The following is a 19,045-nucleotide window of genomic DNA, read 5'->3' as shown; positions in this document are numbered from 1 at the left end:
AATTGCAACAAAACGCAAACTGACAAAAATGTAAACATAAATGTGTATATAGTTTATAATCAAATACAGTAGGTAGTTAACATGCACAGCACAAGATCATGACTAGAGGCTTGATTTGCCATTTGAAATGATCTGCCACTGTTTCACCAGCTGTTTGCAATGTTTGAATAGAAATATGGGGAGAAAATAAGCATACTTTTCCAGAGTCCTAGGCTGGTGGATCGGAATACTTGACAATTTGGAGCCGGAGGAAAGGCTGCATCCATCAGAATGATCATTCTAAAGGATACATCTTCCTGTAGATTCTTCACGTAGAGCCATCCCGAGGTACTAAACTAGACTTTGCGTATTTGGCAAAGTACCCCAACCTTAAAGCCACCCCTCCCCTCACATTTCTTTTTTTTGCACTTACACAGAGGCTTGGATCCAGAGCAGCAGGGCATCCAGAAACACCTGTGTATAGGCGCGTTATAAATGCCATATCATTTCATACCAGCCTTGCACTGCATGAGCCAAAGGATGTCGGAACCCAGGTTATCTGTTCTTGGCGGTGAGGGTGGTCTGTTTTCTATTCCCATTACTTGTGTATCAAGGGGGACAAATGCTTACCAGTACCAGGGTAACTTAAACTTGCGGGTGAAGTGAAACATCTTTAATATGGTCACTGGTACAAATTCTAGTTGATTTGAGACTAGAAGGACTGTTGGGTTTTCCCAGAATTAAGCTGCCTTTTTCCATAGACCTCTTTATCCAACTTTGTATGGGCTCTTGAAGGAACACTATTAATTGCAGTTTCTAATTACTCACTGTTGGTCTTGGCTTAACTCCTAATAGGTTTGCTGAAAAGTATGTTGGGAAATTATGCACAGATTGAAGTATCAGAATTGCTATATGTAAGGGAGAATTTTCATTTGTGTGTCTTTCTCCAGCATGGGGTCTGGCATGGATTCACATGCTCATGAATATTCCCGGCCTGACGACGGGGAATATTCATGAGCATGTGAATCCATGCCAGACCCATGCTGGAGAACAACAGTTACAGGTAAGTAACTTGTTCCAATTCCTCCTTAGAGACCCCCAGCTCTTTTGCTGGACTTTGGGACTTTTTAATTTTAACCTTGGAGTGAGTGAGCCCTTTTTCTCCCTCGGACAGGTGTTTTTGATCTGATTTGGATTCTGTATTCTCTTTTTTTTTTGAGTCTGACAAACTCTATAGGCATCATCTATTTACATTGTGGCACATAGCACCTTCAGTGCAGTGGCACAGGGAAGTCCTTTAGAATTCCCAAAGGTTTAAATACCTTCTCTTGGATAAACTACTGTTTCCAAGAGCAATAAAGTGAAATTGACTTTGCTTACATTTGTAACTTTATAGACCCAGCACACACTATCTTACATAGAGTGCTGGAGGGGTTACTTAGTATCCCCTTTGTCTAATTTCTCATGTAACAATTTTAGGTTAGGCTTTCTACAATTAATGGCTGGTGGCAGTGGTTTACTTTTTCCTACCATTGTGTGTTTTTACTGCGGGCTGCGGTCGCAGCTGCAGTATAGCACCCATGGATACCCATTTTGTCAAAATGGCCCTGGCCTTCTTTTTGGTCCCTTTGTTTGTTTTGTCTTTGGCGGGATTCACTAGTGAAGCCTACTTCTGGCTCCATCATGTCAGGCAGGGCAGGAAGCGGGGGAGGTTCCCGAAACTCCCTGTGCTTAGTCTCCTTGGTTACAGGAATGCACCCAAAGGTGATTGTCTGGTTGTCCTTGAAGGACAGCCACCCTATTGTGTGAGTGACAGCTAGAGACTTGCATAAAAGGCGAGGTCTTTTGCAAGGAAGGCAGAGTCGACCTCTGGACGAAGGAATCTAAAGAAGAACTTGTAAGAGAAGCGTGCTGCAACTCCTGGACAGTTGATTTGCCCGGTGAAGCCTTGCTGCAGTGCTGAAGCTCTGAATTCGCCTCGAGTAGAGAAGCCCTGCAAAGGGCAACTTCTCCCCTTGGGTTGGTGGGACCAATCAAACCCATGACAAACTTAAAAGGAACCCGTCTACCTGCTGGCTGTACTTCCATTGCTGCTGCATGAACCTAGTGCCAGGGGACAGGAACACCAGAATCGAGTGCTTCCTTTTTAAGTAGGACCCGAGCTCCAGGAAGACCCTCCGGACTCTGAAGTAGGACTAACCAAGCCTGAGCCACCTCAACAGAGTGCTGGACCCCAGAAGCAAGGAAAGTCCACATGGTGTCCAAGAAACGCGGTGGTGCTATTCGCGAGAAGCTCAAAACGCGAAGTGCTGCTGATCTGAACTTTGCCCATCATTGCTGCCGGTGACCTTCGAATCGTAGTACAGCAGTCCCCAGACGTCGTCCTTCTTGTCCCCACGACTGAGGCCCAGGAAGAACAGGATCTGCCAGACTACGACAGAAACAGAAGCTAGCTGGAACCATTTCTGCAGACCTACGGTACTGTGAACTAAGGGGTACTTGCATCTTGTTGTGTAGCTTGCTTGCTCTCAGTTGACTTGCATTTCCTGCCTGTTGCAGAGTTTCTTGCAGCTTTGCCCTTCACAAGCCTCCCAGCTTGTGGCCCAACAGTAATTTATTTTTCAACAAAACTCTCTATAACATTAACTTCGAGAAGTGCCTCAGCTCCCCTAGACTTTTCTCAAGTTACATTGGCTGTCCTGGTCCTCTGAAGACTTTTCTAACCTCTGACTTTGTGTTTAACTGTCCCTCCAAAAATCATACATATCTTATTTGTATAGCTGGGAAAGGGTTCATCTACATTGCATTGGGGGGTTCAAAAGTGCTTGCCTGTTTGAGAAACGTGTTAACCATTGGTTTCTTCCCTAACCTTGTCCTTTTTCTCACAACTTCAGTATTACCATTTAAGTGTGAAAAGTGATATTAATGTCAACAGTGTCCTAGCTATTGAAGTCACCTGAGGGTGTAGGAATCTGCGTGCCATCCCAACAGGGTATCTACCTACTTTATTGAACTGAAGGAGTGTATTTTGAAGTGTATTTTTATTATTGGCAATTGCTCCCTTCTAAAAAAGGCTTATTTTAAAACTGACTGTTAAATTAATAAATAATCATTTAATCAAGAAACCTTGAGTATAAGTGTTATTTAAAAACTTGTCACTGCGAAACTCTGTTGCAACCCTACAGCTCACATTGACCCCTCTTGAGATGAGCCTGGCTGCTCAGTCACACTACCAACTTGTGAAGTGCAGGCCTATACCAAAGGTTGGGTTACCTATTGCCAAGAGAACAAGGCTGGTGTAGTCTCCCACAGGGTTACTACATACAATCGTGCCTAACACTTTATCTACTTGTTTAGATGGCTGGTTGATAAATGCCCCTTCTCCGAATTGACTCTTCACGGGCTTTTAAAGCACTTTGATTTCCTCTGTGAATCAGGAGAAATCCTAGTTGGAGTTTTGGAGCAATTTACCAAGTAATTTCTTCACCAGCTCCAAGTTAATCTGTATTCAGTCACATGTGCCATGTGTAATATCATGCAAAAGGAGTGAAGACTTTGCAATTACGCCATGCTTCTAGAAAAGATTATATAGCCCTTCAAGTTATTTGGAAAAATTAAGTATCTTCAGCAGTTCAGACGGATCCACAGGAAATCAAGTTTGCATCAGTTAAGTAACTTTTTTAATTTCCTTCTCTACAGACACAATCCGACTGTCTCCCAAGATAATACATTAATAGAAAAAATGGTTTTATTTTTTGCAGACTCCACGAATTTGACGAGCAGGTGGCTGCTGTACGAGAAGGAATGGCACGAGTTGTTCCAGTTCCTATTCTTTCCCTCTTTACAGGATATGAATTGGAAACCATGGTATGTACTTGTTCCTGCCTATTTGAAGTGAAAGAAGGGAATGATGGTGAAGTTCTTGGCCTTTTTATGCTAAAGCTAAAACTTGGTAGCGTTGATAAAAAAACAATTTTAATCAAAGGATAACACTCACGACAATAGGTGAGGAGAAGGCCTGTGTATCATCTGAATCATCAAGCTATGTAGTAGGTTTTAAATCCACCCATCCTAATGGCACAGATTGTATTGCTTTGTGAAGAATGAAATACCCATCCCACCTGTTGGAATACACATTTGCTGGTTAAATATAAATATATGCAGCAGGCACATTAACCTGTTGAGCTACCCATTGACTTCTGCACCATCTAACAGTGAATGTGGAGTTTGTAGGTTGTAGATTTGCCAGAAGCCTATTGTGCTGTAGCAAATGTTTTACACCTATGTGGACATTTAAACAGCTAACTCTCTTTTTGTAAAGGCCGCTTCCCATATTACTTGTGCCTTTCAGAATGCTAAACACGGGTGATTATTTCCCAAAATGAGACGGGTTGGCAGCCACTACAGAACCCAACCTGGAACTAAAAGACACAGAGCTTCATCACAAGTTGGGCAGAGCTGTAAAAATGCGGTGATCACAAGCATTACCGCTCACATGAGGCATTACCGCTCCGCCAAACTAGGAGTTGGGCGGAAAGTCGGCCGATTTACCCCCAGCTCAGAGCTGGAAGTAAATCTGCTCTCTTTCCACCCGTTTGCAGTGCATTTACCACACGGCTAATGCGCAGAAAATGCCCCATTGGGTGCAATGGACCCAATATAAATGGTGACTTACTGCCCCACCACAACTCGAGATCCGGTGCTAATAGCGCCGGACCGAGTTGCGGTAACACAATTTGCATTGGGCGGTAGCCCAGTGAATTTACCGCTGGTAGGCTGCCCAACCTGTGATGACCCCCACAGTGCAGTCAGTTGCAAAAGTCCTGTCACGTGCAGGGGGAACAACGGTACCCGGGACACCACCCGGGATAAGGCCATGTGCTTTTGCACCGACCGTCAGCCTGTGTTTACATTACACACAGACTTGAGGACCGGTGGCAAAAATATTGTGATCCGTCTGTGCTGAGGAAGCCGTGAACAACTTATCTTTTAGGCAAGGCATCAATACACACACCCTCTGTACTTCATGGCCGAGAGTCAGTTGCAACCACTTTCTCCATAGAGGTGCTAAAATATGTCCTTTGTTTTGAAGAAGTGCATGATGAAACAGAACGACCTGAAGCCCTTTCTACCATGTCGAAACATTCTGGAATTTTTAAGTTCCTCATAAATTTCCTCGATGATGATTGCTTTGCCTTTTTTGATTTCATGCTTTTCGTTTTTTTCCCTCAACAGTGGGCCCACTTTTAGACTGCTTTGTCATTGGCTGACTAGCACTTATATTAGGTGTGTCATCAATCATCTCCTTTTGCAAATTAAAAGAGGAATGTCTATTCACCTCTGTCGTTCCTGTTGCCGTTCAGACAGGGAAGATGTTTTCTTCCTCAACCTGGTCTGAACAGTATAACTCATCATACTGTGTGGCTTGCTCAAAGGGGCCTTGATTACTGACGCTCCAAGTTAAATCCTGTTTGAAGTCAGGTTTCTCAGGGATATTAGGAGGTCAAAAAAACTCTCTTAATTCACAGTCTTTCCCAGAATTTTCAGGTTTGACCTTCAAGGAAGTGTGTGGACCCTGGGAGTTTTTCAATAACTCTCAATACTGCTCAAGAACTGTATATCCAGTATTGATCACCAGCAATAGAAGTCCACCTGGCCTTTAGGATCTGACCACTCAGCCATTTTCTTTGAGATGTTGTCTCATTCCAAAATAGAAAAAGCTGTTCTTTGTTTTTTTTTTTTAAATCTAGCAATTGGTCTACTACCTATGGTCCACACACTTCTTTGAAGGTCAAATAAAATAGAGGATTTATTAGCATGCACAAAATAGTTCCTCGCTGAAATGTGGCCTTAGTGTTTGAGACACTGTTTTTACTCCTATGATGGATCGTAAATAAACACAAACATTGTAGTACTAGGGACTGCTCTACTCTATCCCTTTTAGAAAGGCGGTACACCACCTCTCTCCTAGGGACAGACACCCCATTATAGGGTAAGGGTGTTCTTCGACTCGGGACCGTCGGGTAACACATTGACTACGACTGAGCAACCCACACCAAATCTTCAGACACTGATTTTCCTGTAAGTGTGCTTATGTGTGATTAACATACTCTTTAGTCCATAGTCCCCTTTCCTCCATACGTCCCACCAGCCTCCCCCCTAATAATATTGGTGTCATTAGGCAATGTTAATTCTATTGTCAACGCCTCAATGGGGACTGAGGTGTGGCGGCGGAGTCAGGACAGCGCATGCTCCCTGGGCTTGCACCCCTGTGCGCCTCTAAATTTAAAGGGGAATTTCTGGCGAAAAGGTTTCAGTGTCCCGTTCTTTGGATGGGGCGCCTATGCAGTATGGAGGAAAGGGGACTATGGACTAAGAGTACGTTAGTAGCGACGGTGAGTAACTTAGAATTTTCTGGCAAACCCTAGAGGGAAGATTGTCCTACTTTTAACAGGTCTATGCAATTTTCACAGTGACTATGCATTACAGTGACTCTGCATTCCCCCAACAACAGTGGGCTGCAGTCATTGCCCCTATCTATGGAGGTGATGCACGTTTGGTTCTGGACGTTGGAGAACAAGATCTTGATCTCTGCAGCTCATCTGGTGGGGGCAAGGAACGAATTGGGAGATGCCCTGAGCAGACAGGGGTCGATCTCTGACAAATAGGAAATTTGCCCAGAGGTCTTCTCCCTTTGGGAGAAACCCTGTCAGAAGGACAACTCGAAGTGCAAGCGGTTCAGTTCAGGGGATTTTTCTCAGGGGGTGGAAGGATTGGGAGACTCCTTTCTAGTGGAATGGGACTTCGAACTTCACGGTTTGCCCTCATCATCCGCTTCCTCTAAGGCTGGAACTCTTTTTCCATTCAGAATGGCAGATCTTCCATCGGAACCCAGAGTCTCTCGATCTTGTAGCTTAGCTCTTCAAAGGCTGAGTTTTGATGGATTGGACTTGACGGTGAGTTTTTGGAAGGTGCAGCTGCTGCACGCATGACCTTCTACCAGGTCTATTCATGTTTGCAGATGGAGAAGATTTGTGACAGTGTGTTTGGAGAGGCATGCAGACTCGATGTCATGCCCTACTGCAGGGGTCATGGAGTTTCTGTTGTACCTGGCCAAGCAGGACCAGTGGTCATGGAGTTTCAATGGATTGCTTTTCTCCCGCAGATAGATATCCTCATCCAGCTCTGCTGCTCAGAAACATTGACAAGAAGCATAGTGGGCCTCGACTCGATCGCCGATTTGTCTTGCCTGGTGCTCGATTATCGGCTCTGGACGTGACATCAGGCATTGTATAAATACCATGTCACTACGCCCCATACCTCTTTCTTTTTTTCCTTGCGCTTGCACGCTGCTTCAGGAACAAAGCATCAATTCAGCAAGCCTATGCGGCAAAAGGGTATCCAGTCATTGCATCGAATGCAAAGCATAGAATGCCAAAAGCATTGAAAAAATGCATCGAAAAAAAAAAGCATCAAATGCATTTGGAGGAGGACCCCTATTAAAAAAATGAAAAAAAATGCATTCAATGCTTTTTTTTCGTTGCTTTTTTTTAGATGCTAAGGCATTCGATGCAATCACTATAAACCGGCAAAAGCAGCGCCCAGCACTCCCAACCCATGCCAAACCGTCGACGCCATCGGCATCAGAGAAGCCTTCGGGCTCAATGCCAAAAAAGGCGATTAAACCATCGACGGCCAGTCCTTCTCGACAGCGTCGAGAGACTGACATTCCCGATGTCCCAGTAGTACCCAAACATTGACTGGAGCCAACGATCGCTCCATCAGCGTTGAAAGAAAAACACTTGGCGCTGACTATTGGCGACAGAGCTTTCGTCCCGCTCTCCAGGTCTATGGAATTGATTTTCCACGCGACCAGGGCGACATCGATCCCATGTATACAGTGTGCGGGAGGTGTCGATTTTTTTCAATGACCAAGCGGACCTGTTGGCATTAACCCAAGGATTGCATGATGCCAGCGGCCTGGACACGTCTCCAGATGTGCAACTTCAGCAGGGTCAGCCCTACACCCTCACCCATGCTAAGATTAGGGCCCTAGTAAAATGGGTAGTAGACGCCCTAGGTTTGAAGGCCCCCTTCAGTGCCTGTTCAGGCCTGCGACTTGGACATCTTAGATGAAGGTCCTGTGACTGAGCATAACATGCCACTTAATCCTGCAATTGCAGACCCCCTAGCCTCCTTGTGGCAACATCCCCGCTCCATTCTCCCGGTCAACTCTAACTTTACGGGCTTCTCAACCTTCTCCGGAAAGGCTTTTTGTGCAGGCAGCCACAATCCCCAACGGGCCTGCGGTATCCACTTCAAATCTGCCTCTGGAAGGAGAGGGTAACATGTGGGACGCAATGGCCAAGAAGGTCCTTACTTCTGGCAGCATGGCGTTAAAAGCCACCACCTGTGGATTTGCAAAATACTCCTTTGGTTTATGGAACGCTGTGGAGCAGGCAGCACAGCACATCCCTGAAGGTGAAATGCGGTTTGGATTTACACGGCTGGTGGAAGATGGGAAGAAGGTAGCCAATCAGTCATTGCAGACTGGCCTGGACGTGGCCGACTGCGTTGGCCGTTCGATGGGGTCGGTGGTAGTATTGAGAAGGCAAGCCTATCTTAAAACCTCTGGCTTATCCGCGAAAGTCCAGAATAGGCTACGGACATGCCTTTCGAGGGAGAGTTTCTTTTTGGCCCGAAGGCTGATGACTCTGCAAAACTTTAAAGAGTCTAAATTAGCCGCTAAATCGCTGGACCTAGCTGCGCAGCCGGCCAAACCTGCCTTCAGCTTTGCCTCGAAGGGCAGAGGCTACAGGCGCCATGTGCCTTATGGCATGAAAGTGCAACTCCCACAGGCCAGGCAGGGACATAAGCGTTTCTCGCGTCCCAGAAGGGGCCGAGGGGCTTCCAGAGGACAGCAGACAGCAGCAGGGGCGGCACCACCCTCTAAGCCGCTTTGAATTCCCCTTCCACGACTTACCGGTTGGTGGATGGTTGACAGAATATTGGCCCCAGTGGCAGGACATTACCTTCGATGCCTGGGCCCTGCAGCTTGTTCACTGGGTTTATTGTCTGCCCTTCAACCACCAGACAGACCCCCACCGACTCCAATCCAACCAGGACAGGCACTCCAGGAAGAACTGCAAGCCCTGTTGTTGAAGGGTGCCGTGGAAGAGGCACTTCCCGATCGAAGAGGGTCGGGTTGGTATTACCAGTATTTCCTGGTACCCAAGACGGGAGGAGGTCTCCGTCCCATTTTTGACTTCACGGCCTAGAACAAGTTTCTGAGGAAAGACACATTCAGGATGGTGACGTTGAGAGAAATTCTCCACACTCTCGAACTTCAGGACTGGCTGGTGTCAATAGATCTGTAGGACGCTTATTTCAATGTGCTGATACATCCAAAGCACATGAATTTGCAGAGGTTCCTCATAGGGGACAAGCACTATCAGTTCAAAGTGCTTCCTTTTGGGTTGACCTCCGCTCCAAACCTTCACCAAGCTCATGGCGGTAGTCGAGGCTCACCTCAGGAAATCCAGGGTCCATGTATTTCCGTTCCTGTGCACCTAGTTTATCTGAGAAGTCGCATGGCAGGTTTTGTCTCAATATGGAGGACACCTACCTGCTACTACTGCACAGGCTGGGCTTCACCCTGAACTTGAAGTCCCATGTGATGCCAGACAAAGGCTCCAGTTCATCGGAGCAGTCCTAGACACCCTGTTAGGGAGGGCCTTCCCTCCCAAGGAGAGATTCGACTGCATAGCACAGATGGTACACTTGTGCCAGAAACACGCCACCTAACCAGCAGCTTCCTTCCTCTGCCTTTTAGGTCTGATGGCCTCCTGTATTGTTCTAGTGCCAGAGTCCGGGCTGTGCATAAGATACCTACAGTGGCTCCTAAGAGGTCAGTGGTCACAGTATCTCGGAGCGCACACGGTTCCTCTCAAGTTGTCCAGCCAAGTGGTCCACGACCTCTGCTGGTGGACCGACTGTGGCAATCTTATGGCGGGGGAACCCTTCTGGCCTCCTTGGCCTCAAGCCTGGGTGGTCCCGGATGCATCACTTAAGGGTTGGGGCGCTCACTGAGAGTATTTGCAGGTGAGTGGCCTTTGATCAGCGACAGAAGCAAGGTGGCACATCAACAGGCTGGAGTTGTGAGACATCAGTCTTGCCCTGAGGGCTTTCGCCCCGTCTCTCATTGGAAAGCATGCCCTGATTCTGACAGACAACACGGTGGCCATGCACCACCTGAGCCAAGCAGGGTGGTGTGTGCTCCCTCCCCCTCTGCAGAGAGGCGATGCAGCTGTGGTCCTGGTTGCTGGAGTACCGGATCTCGGTTTTGGCAGTACATATGGCGGGGACAGAGAATGGCTTGGCGGATGTTCTGAGCAGGCAGAGCGCAATCTCACACAAGTGGGAAATGTGCCAGGAAGTCCTGGAGGAGGTCCTCTCTCGCTGGGGTACTCCATCAGTGGATCTGTTTGCATGGGAGTACAACAGGAAGTGCAGACACTTGTGTTTGTGGGATTTCCCAGCAAACGATGCACTGGGGAACGTGTTCTTGGTGGATTAGGCCTACCCTCTGCACTACACCTTCCCCCTGATTCCCGTCTTTCCGTGGGTTCTCAGGAGGTGGAAGAGGTTTAGAGCGACCATGATCTTGATCGCCCACACTAGGCGAGGAGAACGTGGTACTCGGGTCTCTTGGATCTGTCCATCTGTCCACCTCACTGGTTGCGTCGGCGGCCGGATCTCCTGACGCAGTGGAAGGTCGGGTACTTCACCCAAACCCGTCCTTCAACCTACATGTGTGGCTCTTGAGAGGATGATGTATGACGACTGGGACCTTCTCCGTTTGAGCCTATACATTCCTGTTCCTTGAGAATGTTTTCTTTGAAAACAGCCTTTTTGGTTGTGATCATGTCAGCCAGCAGGGTTAGTGAGTTGCAGGAACTGTGTTGCAAGCCACCGTTCCTGTGTTTATGTCGGGAAAGAATTCACATAAAGTTAGACCTGGCTTCCTTCTGAAAGTGGTTTCTGAGTTTGGTAGGGCAGTTCTGCAAAATCTGCTTCTGTAGCACTTTCTGCCCGCCTCTGTTTTCCTAACTGCTATGAAGTCTATCATATGAGGAATCTGTGGGAGAAAAGCAATCCATTGAAGGAGAAATTACTTACTGTAATGTTCTTTCTATGGATTCTTCTCCCGCAGGTTCCTCATTGCACCCCCCATCCATCCCCGCTGAGAGATTTCTTATGGCTTGGCGCATCTGCCTAAGTGAAGGGACGCCTGGTGATGGCTCTGAGGTGACCGCTTCTATCTGGCTAGTCGCTTGTTTTTCAACCAAAAAATAAGTCTTTCCACTTTCTCTAATTCTGCAGGTTTCATGCCGTTGGGATGTTTCCCATTGTTATGTTTTTTACAGGCTGGTTTGCCTGTTCTTCCATCGTTTTCCTCTGCAGAGTTCAAGCACGGGGGAAAAAGGAGGGAACCTGTGGTATGGGGCATAGTGACATGGTATATATACGATGCCTGACGTCACGTCCAGAGCCAATAATTGAGCACAGGGCAAGACGAATCGACGGCCGAGTCGAGGTCCACTACGCCCCCTGTCGAAAGGTTTCTGAGCTTTTGGAGGCAAGTGTAGCCTTTTTGCTTTGCTTTCCTTGCAAAGGTCATATGTTTTGGGGCCACTGACCAGTCGCTAAAACCATCAGTGCAGGGGAGCTCTGTTCTCCATTGTACACTTCTCCATTTATTTTTCCCTGCACACATCCTCTTACCGTGAAGTGTGGTGGTGAGACACTTTGTGTCCCTGTAACTCTTTTTATTTTTAACTTTGTGGTTATTTGCATGATTTGTCCACTATGGGATAGTGGTAGTGGAAACCTTTCTACTATTTTTGTTTCTATTGGCTCGTGCATCTCTGCATTTTCCCACGGTCTTGGGCTGAGTGTGTGTCGCCTGCGGAAGTCTGCCAGCAGACTGAGGGAGATGAAGCAGAGCCACCTTTGGCCCAAGTTCTTTTGGATGTAGAAAGTTAAATGATGCGACACAACTGCACGAAATCACCACTATAGACCCAGAGCGTCAAAGTTTACTTTTGCTCTTTAGTCAACAAAAGGCACATAATATGAACAGTCTAATATGCAAAGCTGACAATGATGTTGGGGAAAGGGAAATGAGAAGAGGTATATTAATGAATAATATGCAAGGCCTTCTCACATTCCTTCTGCTGTCTTGTCTGTGCGACCTTCAGCTCAGTCTTAGGCTCTGGAGTCTCCCTCGGATGGGCCAACTTTATCTCTCGCCTATCTAGTGTGCTGGTGAAAAACCCTCTGTGATCTCTCCGACTGATCTCTCCTCAGTGACCACACTCTTGACACTGATGCGGGCTACTCGAAAATAGGGGGTTCCCAGGGGATCTGCACAATTCCTTCTGGGCTGGGCTTCCGTCTAATTTTACATTTCTCGCATTTATGTACTATTTTCTCTTTCATCTGTGGCTGTGCCATGCCCTCAAGCATCTCTGTAAACGGAACACACTGACCAAGATTTCTTTGATACAATCAACATTTCTCTAGCCGATGCTCCATAGACGGAGTGTAAACAAAAACCTGGCTCTGACAACTCATTTAATTTTCACTGTGTAGAGCAGAGTTCAATAGGTTGGTAGGTTTCCTAAAAGGTCCTACAGCTGTGAATCTTGTATTCCTTCATTATAATAGCGAGAGCCAAACACACAAACAACATTTCACTCGTCCGTCTTAGCTTTTTGCATTATGTATCTCTTTTCCCATGTGTTAACTGTTTCTGCCTTACTACACCCTCTTAATATTATTTAGAGTTCCACATACCCTATAATAGCCATGCCACAAGATTTTCGCCTGTCTCTTCCCCATTTTATAGTTTGGCCTTCTTCCTGCCCTCCCATGGTCAGATTTGCCATATATGGTACGCGCTTCCCTGGGGGAAGCTTCAGCTTTCCATGGCAAAGCTGTGGTATGTGTTTGCAGCTGGTCGTGGGAGTTAAGACTGTCTTTCTCAGTCCACATCCATGCCAGTGGATGTTGGTTGCTGTGCAGATGAGCTGTCCAAGATTGGGCAGCACGTGCCAATTTGAATGGTGCAGATCATTATTATTGGTGGGCCCGGCAGTGACTCCAGCTGGAATCCTGGATATAATGGGGACTCCTGCAGATTTTCATCAGATTGTTGAAGACCCTTATGAAGAGGACCAATCAGTCCTATCGAAGCCATGCTCCTTTGTTGATCTCCAGCAGGCTTTTATCGGTGCTTTGACTTTGGACCGCTGGGAACAACCAGTCTAGAACCCTGTTTGAGGATCCTGCTCTTGGGAATGTCCCAGAACCATCTCTGGGATGACCAGCTTCTTCCTGGGCTCCATTGCTACATTGGTAGCAGTCCCGAGTCGAGCCTTTGAACTCAACAGGCTCAACAGATCCTCTATTTGTGAAAAAGAATCCTCACCCTATGGTTTCAGCTCTCCAACACAACACAAAGAGGGGCCTTGCAGCACCAGTTTTTTTTCCACCACAAGGGACGACTTCTGCCATTTCTTTGGAGTGGCCATTGCTCATAAGATTTGGGGTTGTTTTACCGCAGCAGAAATATCCGCAACGGAAATGACCGCATGACAAATGTACTTTTAACATAAATGTTCGTAATTTTATCATGCGGACAGCCGTGTTAAAACAACCCCAAATCCATTGTTGTGATGGACACTGCCGACAGCCGCTGAACTGTCCCAAGGAATGGCCCTAGGGGTTTGGGGAGCCCACACAGGGCCGTCGCACGCCAGAGGCCTCTGGATCCCAGAGAAAAGGGACTTAAACATAAACGTCCTGAAGCTCAGGGCGGTGTTCTGGGCCTTCAAGTCCTTCTAGCCTCAGCTACACGGGAGGGGTGGTGCGTATCTTCACAGACAAAATCCACCACCATGTTCTACATCTGAAAATAGGGTGCTCTCTCCCTGGAAGCCCAGGTCCTGTGGCACTGGGCCATTCTTCAGGACATGTTTGTTCCCTTTAACCTGGCAGGCATCAAGAACACAATTGCATACTCGCTGAGCAGGGCGCTGCGGTCATGCCATGACTCAGACATTCCCATTGCAGGATGATCCTTATCGCTCCAGCAGATCTGGTATCCGGACCGGCTCTATCTATCAGTGGTTCTGTCCATCCGTCTGCCCCCACTTCCAGACCTTCTCTCCAGAGGAAATTGAACAATACTGCACCATGACCCACACAGCCTTGCTCCTGCAGACCTACAGTTTGGAACTATTCCCTGCCGCTGGAGTGCAAGAAGGTCCTGGCCAAGGCCAGACCTTCCTCTACGTTGTCTTGTTACTGCCACCAATGGAAGCTCTTTAGAATGGTGTGGTGCAGGACTCAGAAGATTACGCCTCTGCGGGTAACAACTGCACAGCTTCTCCTGTACCTACTTTTGCTGGCAAAGATGGGCCTGGTTCACGCCTCCATCAATGTTGATCTGGCTGCCATACCCCGCTACACCCGAGCTCCAGGCAAGCCCTACCTGTGGTCGCACAGGCTTGTGAAGGAGTTCCTCAAAGGCCTCTTCAGGACTTTTCAATCGGTGAAGGCTCCTGCCCTGGCTTGGGAGCTCAATGTGGTTTTGGCTAAGCTCATGGGGCCTCCATTTGAGCCGATGCGTCGGGTCCCTCAGGACTGACTGATCCCCCCCCCCCACTTGCTCTGTATCACCTACACGCCATCAAGAGTCCAACCGTTCTAGCATTGGCCTCTGCTACCGAGACTGACTGATTCCCCACTGGTTTTGTGGTCTTCTCCACCCCGGCTATCTTCACCTCCCTTGGTTCCCCCTTCATCTGACCATTGTGTCCCTCCAGCATCACGCACATCTATTTGCAGCTCTCCTTCCACCTGTAGGTGGCTACTCCTCCGGCTGCCTCTCCCCTGACCCTGCCCTCCTGTCTTACTCTGACTACCACAGCTCCCGCCTGAACTCCTAACCTAGGTTCTTCAGTGATTTCTCCTACACCTCCTCCTTGTCATTGGGGTGACTTGGTGGCTCTGTGACCCTACCTGTGAGAGTGGTCTTCTTCTTCACCTTGTCCCCTGCAGAGTATGCTGCTACTAACTTAGTGGGATCTTCTGCTCATCCCTCCCACTTTGCCACTGGCCTTTCTCTCCGTTCCACATTTGTCACCACCTTTCTCTTACTCTCTGCATTCTCTCCCCCTTCCTGTCATGCGAATCGCTAGAACTCTACCTCCCCTTCTACCTTTCTCCTCACCTCTTCCATCCTGCGCCCTCCCAGCCCCCTTCCCTTCTCATCCTTCCCCTATTCATCATGTACCTTCCCGTGCTCAGCCCCTCCTCCCCCAATACCTCCTTCTATCTCTGCCCTTATCGCCTTAACCTCATCTGCCCTCCAATCCAACCTTCCAATCTAATCAATATTGCTCTTTGGAATGCCAGATCCGTTTGCAATAAGACTGCAGCTGTTTTGGACATGTTTTTACATTTCAACTTTCTTTTCCTCTGTCTAACTGAAACTTGGATCCCTCCTGACAACTCTACTGTCCCTGCCTCTCTTACTACCCCTTCCTCTTCATTTTCTCATGTTTCTCGCCCTTCTGGTCGTGGTGAAGGTATTGGTATCCTCTTCCATCCTAAATACCTTTTATCCAATTCTTCACTATCCCTTCCTACTTTCCCTTCTTTTGAATACCTGTATAAATCCTTTACTCATCCTCATCCCATTTCCTTCCTAATTATCCATAGACCTCCTGGCCCCCTCGCCTCTTTTATGATGACCTTGACCACCTCCTCTCTCTTATCTCCCCTTCCCCTTCTCCTTCTCCCCTCACTGTACTTGGCGATTTAAACCGTCACCTTCCCACCTCCCCTCAACTCTTATCTCAATCCTAGATTCCTACCTTCTCTCTCCTCTCCTCTGACTCGCTCTTCTGATTCCACTCTTGATCTCATCTTTAATTCCACCTACTCCTCCTCTCATGTCTCCTCTTTACCCTTCTATCTGTCTTATCATGCTCTGCTCTTTTTTCTTTCTCCCAGCTCTAAATCTCCCTCTCCTCTACCCTCATCCATATCTTTTACTCAACGTGATCTCCAGAACTTTAACCCCTCACTCTTCCTTGATGCCTGCTCTTCTCTTCCACCCCTTTCTGATTTCTCCTCGCTCCCCGCTGATCTTGCCTCATCCTCTCTTTTCTCCTCTATTTCCTCTAGTCTCGATCTACTACACCTCCTCTCCTCTTTCCGCCCTACTTGCAAGCCCTCCCAACCCAGGCTCTCTCCTCACCTCCTGTCCATGCGTCGTCTCCTCCATCGCCTTGAGCGTTGCTGGCTCAAATCCCCCTCTCTTCCTAACCAAACCACCTACTTTCCTCATCATTCCCTATATGACTCCTGCCTTAAATCTGCCAAACGCTCATACTTTTCTAACCTTCTTCACTCCCAAGATTCTCATCCTCGTCGTATCTTTCAAACCCTCTCTCGTTTCCTCTCCCCTCCCGCTCCGGACCTCTCTTCCACCTCCTCTCTTTCTCCTTCTGAATTTGCCAACTTCTTCTCTGAAAAAATTACTTCTTTTTGGCAAAAAATGGTATGTTCTCCTTCTTATTCCCTCCCCCTCCATACATTCCTCTTCAGCTCAAATGTCTATTTTTTGTCCCATCACTCCCTCTGATGTTTCTCTCCTCTTAACTAAATCCCACCTTACTGCAGCCCCCTCCAACCCCATCCCAACCCTTCTTATTCCCAAGATCTACCCCCATCTCTTACCCTATCTAACCTCCTTCTTCAATATTTTTCTCTCTACGGCCATCTTCCCTTCTGCCTTCAAGCATGCCACTATTATCCCTATATTGAAGAAGCCTTATGCTAATCCTCTCCTCGCTTTCAACTTTCGCCAAATCTCACTTGTAACTTTTCTCTCTAAATTACTCGAACGCTTAGCATATTCTCAGCTCTCTACTTTTGTCACTACCCACTCTCTCCTTCTCCCTTTGCAATCTGGCTTCCGTCCCAAACACACTACGGAGTCCGCCCTTATCTACGTTCTTAATGCTCTCTTTACTGCTCGCTATTCTAAGCAATCCTCAATCCTTATCCTCCTTGACCTTGCTGCTGCTTTCAACACTGTCGATCATCCCTTACTTATCAACACTCTTTCTTCCCTTTGTTTCAAAGGCTCAGTTCTTATCTGGCTCTCCTCTTATCTCTCCCACCGCTGTTTCGCCGTTTCTTGGGGCAGAAGAACTTCCCCCTCGATTACGGTGTTCCCCAAGGCTCTGTCCTCTGACCCTTCTTATTTTCTCTATATGCTTCACTCCTCGCTCATATCATCTCCTCCTTTGGGATTTCTCATCATTTCTATGCCAATGACACCCAACTGTTCTTCTCCTTTTCTTCCTTCACCTCTGACATACATCTCAATGTCTCATCCTGTCTTACTGCCATTAAAAATTGGATATCATCTCACTATCTCTTAACACTGACGAGACTGAAGTCTTGTTCTTTCCATCTAACACAATTCCTCCTCCTTCACCCCCTCCCTCTATTCAATTTCCCCCTTCTAGTCTCCCTATCTCCAACCATGCTCGTAATCTTGGTATTTATTTCGACTCTTCCCTCTCCTTTACCCATCATTTCTCCCACACCTCTCTGGCATGTCACTATCATCTCGTTAACATCCGCAAAGTTAGTTCCTCTCTCACCTTCCATGCTACCAAACGTTTAATCTCCTCCCGGATCTTTTCTCGTCTTTTCTATTCTTCTCTCTTCTTTGGTCTTCCCGCTTCCCACCTTGCTGCCCTCAAATCCCTTTATCACTCTGCCATCCACACCCTCTGTCTTCTCTCTCCTCATGACTCCATTTCCAACTCACTTTCTCAGCTAGGATGGCTTCCTTTCCAATAACAACTTAAATATCACTTCCTTTGTCTGGTCTTTAAATCTCTCCATGACCTTGCTCCTCCTTACCTCTCCTCTTCTCTCATTTTACACCCCCTCTCGCTCCCTTCGTTCTGCCGATCTTTTCTTACTTTCAGTTTCCCCACCCCCTTGTGCCTCTTCTCGTTTCCGTTCCTTTCAGCTCCTTGCCCCCTTACACTGGAACTCCCTACCTTTCTCTATCCGTTCCTCCCCTTCCTATTCTTCCTTCCTCTCCTCATTGAACATTGAAATCTCTTCTTTTTCATTCCCCTCCCTGATCCCCTTCCCCCTCTTACCATTCTTTCCCTCTTTCTTCTACCCTTCTCTTTGTTCTTTATCTTCCCCTTCTATGCTAAATCTCCATTCTTCCTACTGTTCACTTTACTCACTACTCTCTCTCCCCCTTCTTTCTCCACCCCCACCCCTCCTCTTCTTACTCCTACGTCCCGTCCCCTTTCCTCCATACTTATGGGACATCTCTCCGTCCTGTGGGACGGGACCGGAGCACTTTGTAAAAAGCATCCAAACTTTTCCAAAAATGTGTCCTTCCTCTCTTACTTGCGCGGGGCCCGGCACGCGGCCGTAACCCCGCCCACCTTGGCTCCACCCCACGCATCGCCCCTCAGTCCTTTTCTCCGCTCGATCGGGGCCGGACGCACTTGCATCCTCAGAAGATTTTCTTCCCTTTTTTCCTCTCTGGCTCTTGCTAGCGTTCGTTTATTAGTTTGTCTATGTCTTTCAAGTTAGACTTTCCAGATTGTTCATCGTGTCACCGTCGCTTCGCGAGGGCGGATCCCCATCCTCTTTGTTTCGAGGCTGGGGGATACCTTTCCGGGTTCCTCGCGGTCCGGGAGGGACATTGATCGCTCTGTCACCGGGGTTCGCCCTGAGGTGCCCGTTGGGCCTAATAATTCTACCGGAGTTTTCTCTGAGGGTCTCCGTAAGGGGCCTCTGAACACCGGAGTACGCTCCGAGGCCCCTCTTGTGGGGGCTGTTTGTAGACCCAGTTCTACGGAATAGTGGGGTACCGGAGCTCACTCTCAGGCCTCTGTCGGCTCAAGACCGGGGTGCGCCCCGAGGCCTTGGCTGGGCTTGTTACCGA

General features: G+C 47.7%; 1 protein-coding gene across 4 annotated transcripts in view; it reads left to right on the top strand.

Annotated features, from left to right (window-relative positions):
- The window catches only part of HERC2 (HECT and RLD domain containing E3 ubiquitin protein ligase 2), a 2,956,340-nt gene that overhangs the window by 2,907,088 nt on the left and 30,207 nt on the right, over positions 1–19,045 (top strand). For all 4 annotated transcript variants that reach the window (XM_069636605.1, XM_069636607.1, XM_069636603.1 and 1 more), the window contains one exon: positions 3,741–3,846. In XM_069636605.1, the coding sequence (XP_069492706.1) occupies positions 3,741–3,846 (106 nt within the window). The remainder of the gene's footprint in view (positions 1–3,740; positions 3,847–19,045) is intronic.

The sequence above is a fragment of the Ambystoma mexicanum genome, chromosome 7p, assembly GCF_040938575.1.
Source record: "Ambystoma mexicanum isolate Mex_15411 chromosome 7p, UKY_AmexF1_1, whole genome shotgun sequence".
NCBI lineage: Eukaryota > Metazoa > Chordata > Amphibia > Caudata > Ambystomatidae > Ambystoma > Ambystoma mexicanum.
The sequence above is the reverse complement of the archived record's forward strand: the minus strand, read 5'-3'. Positions and strand labels throughout refer to the sequence as shown.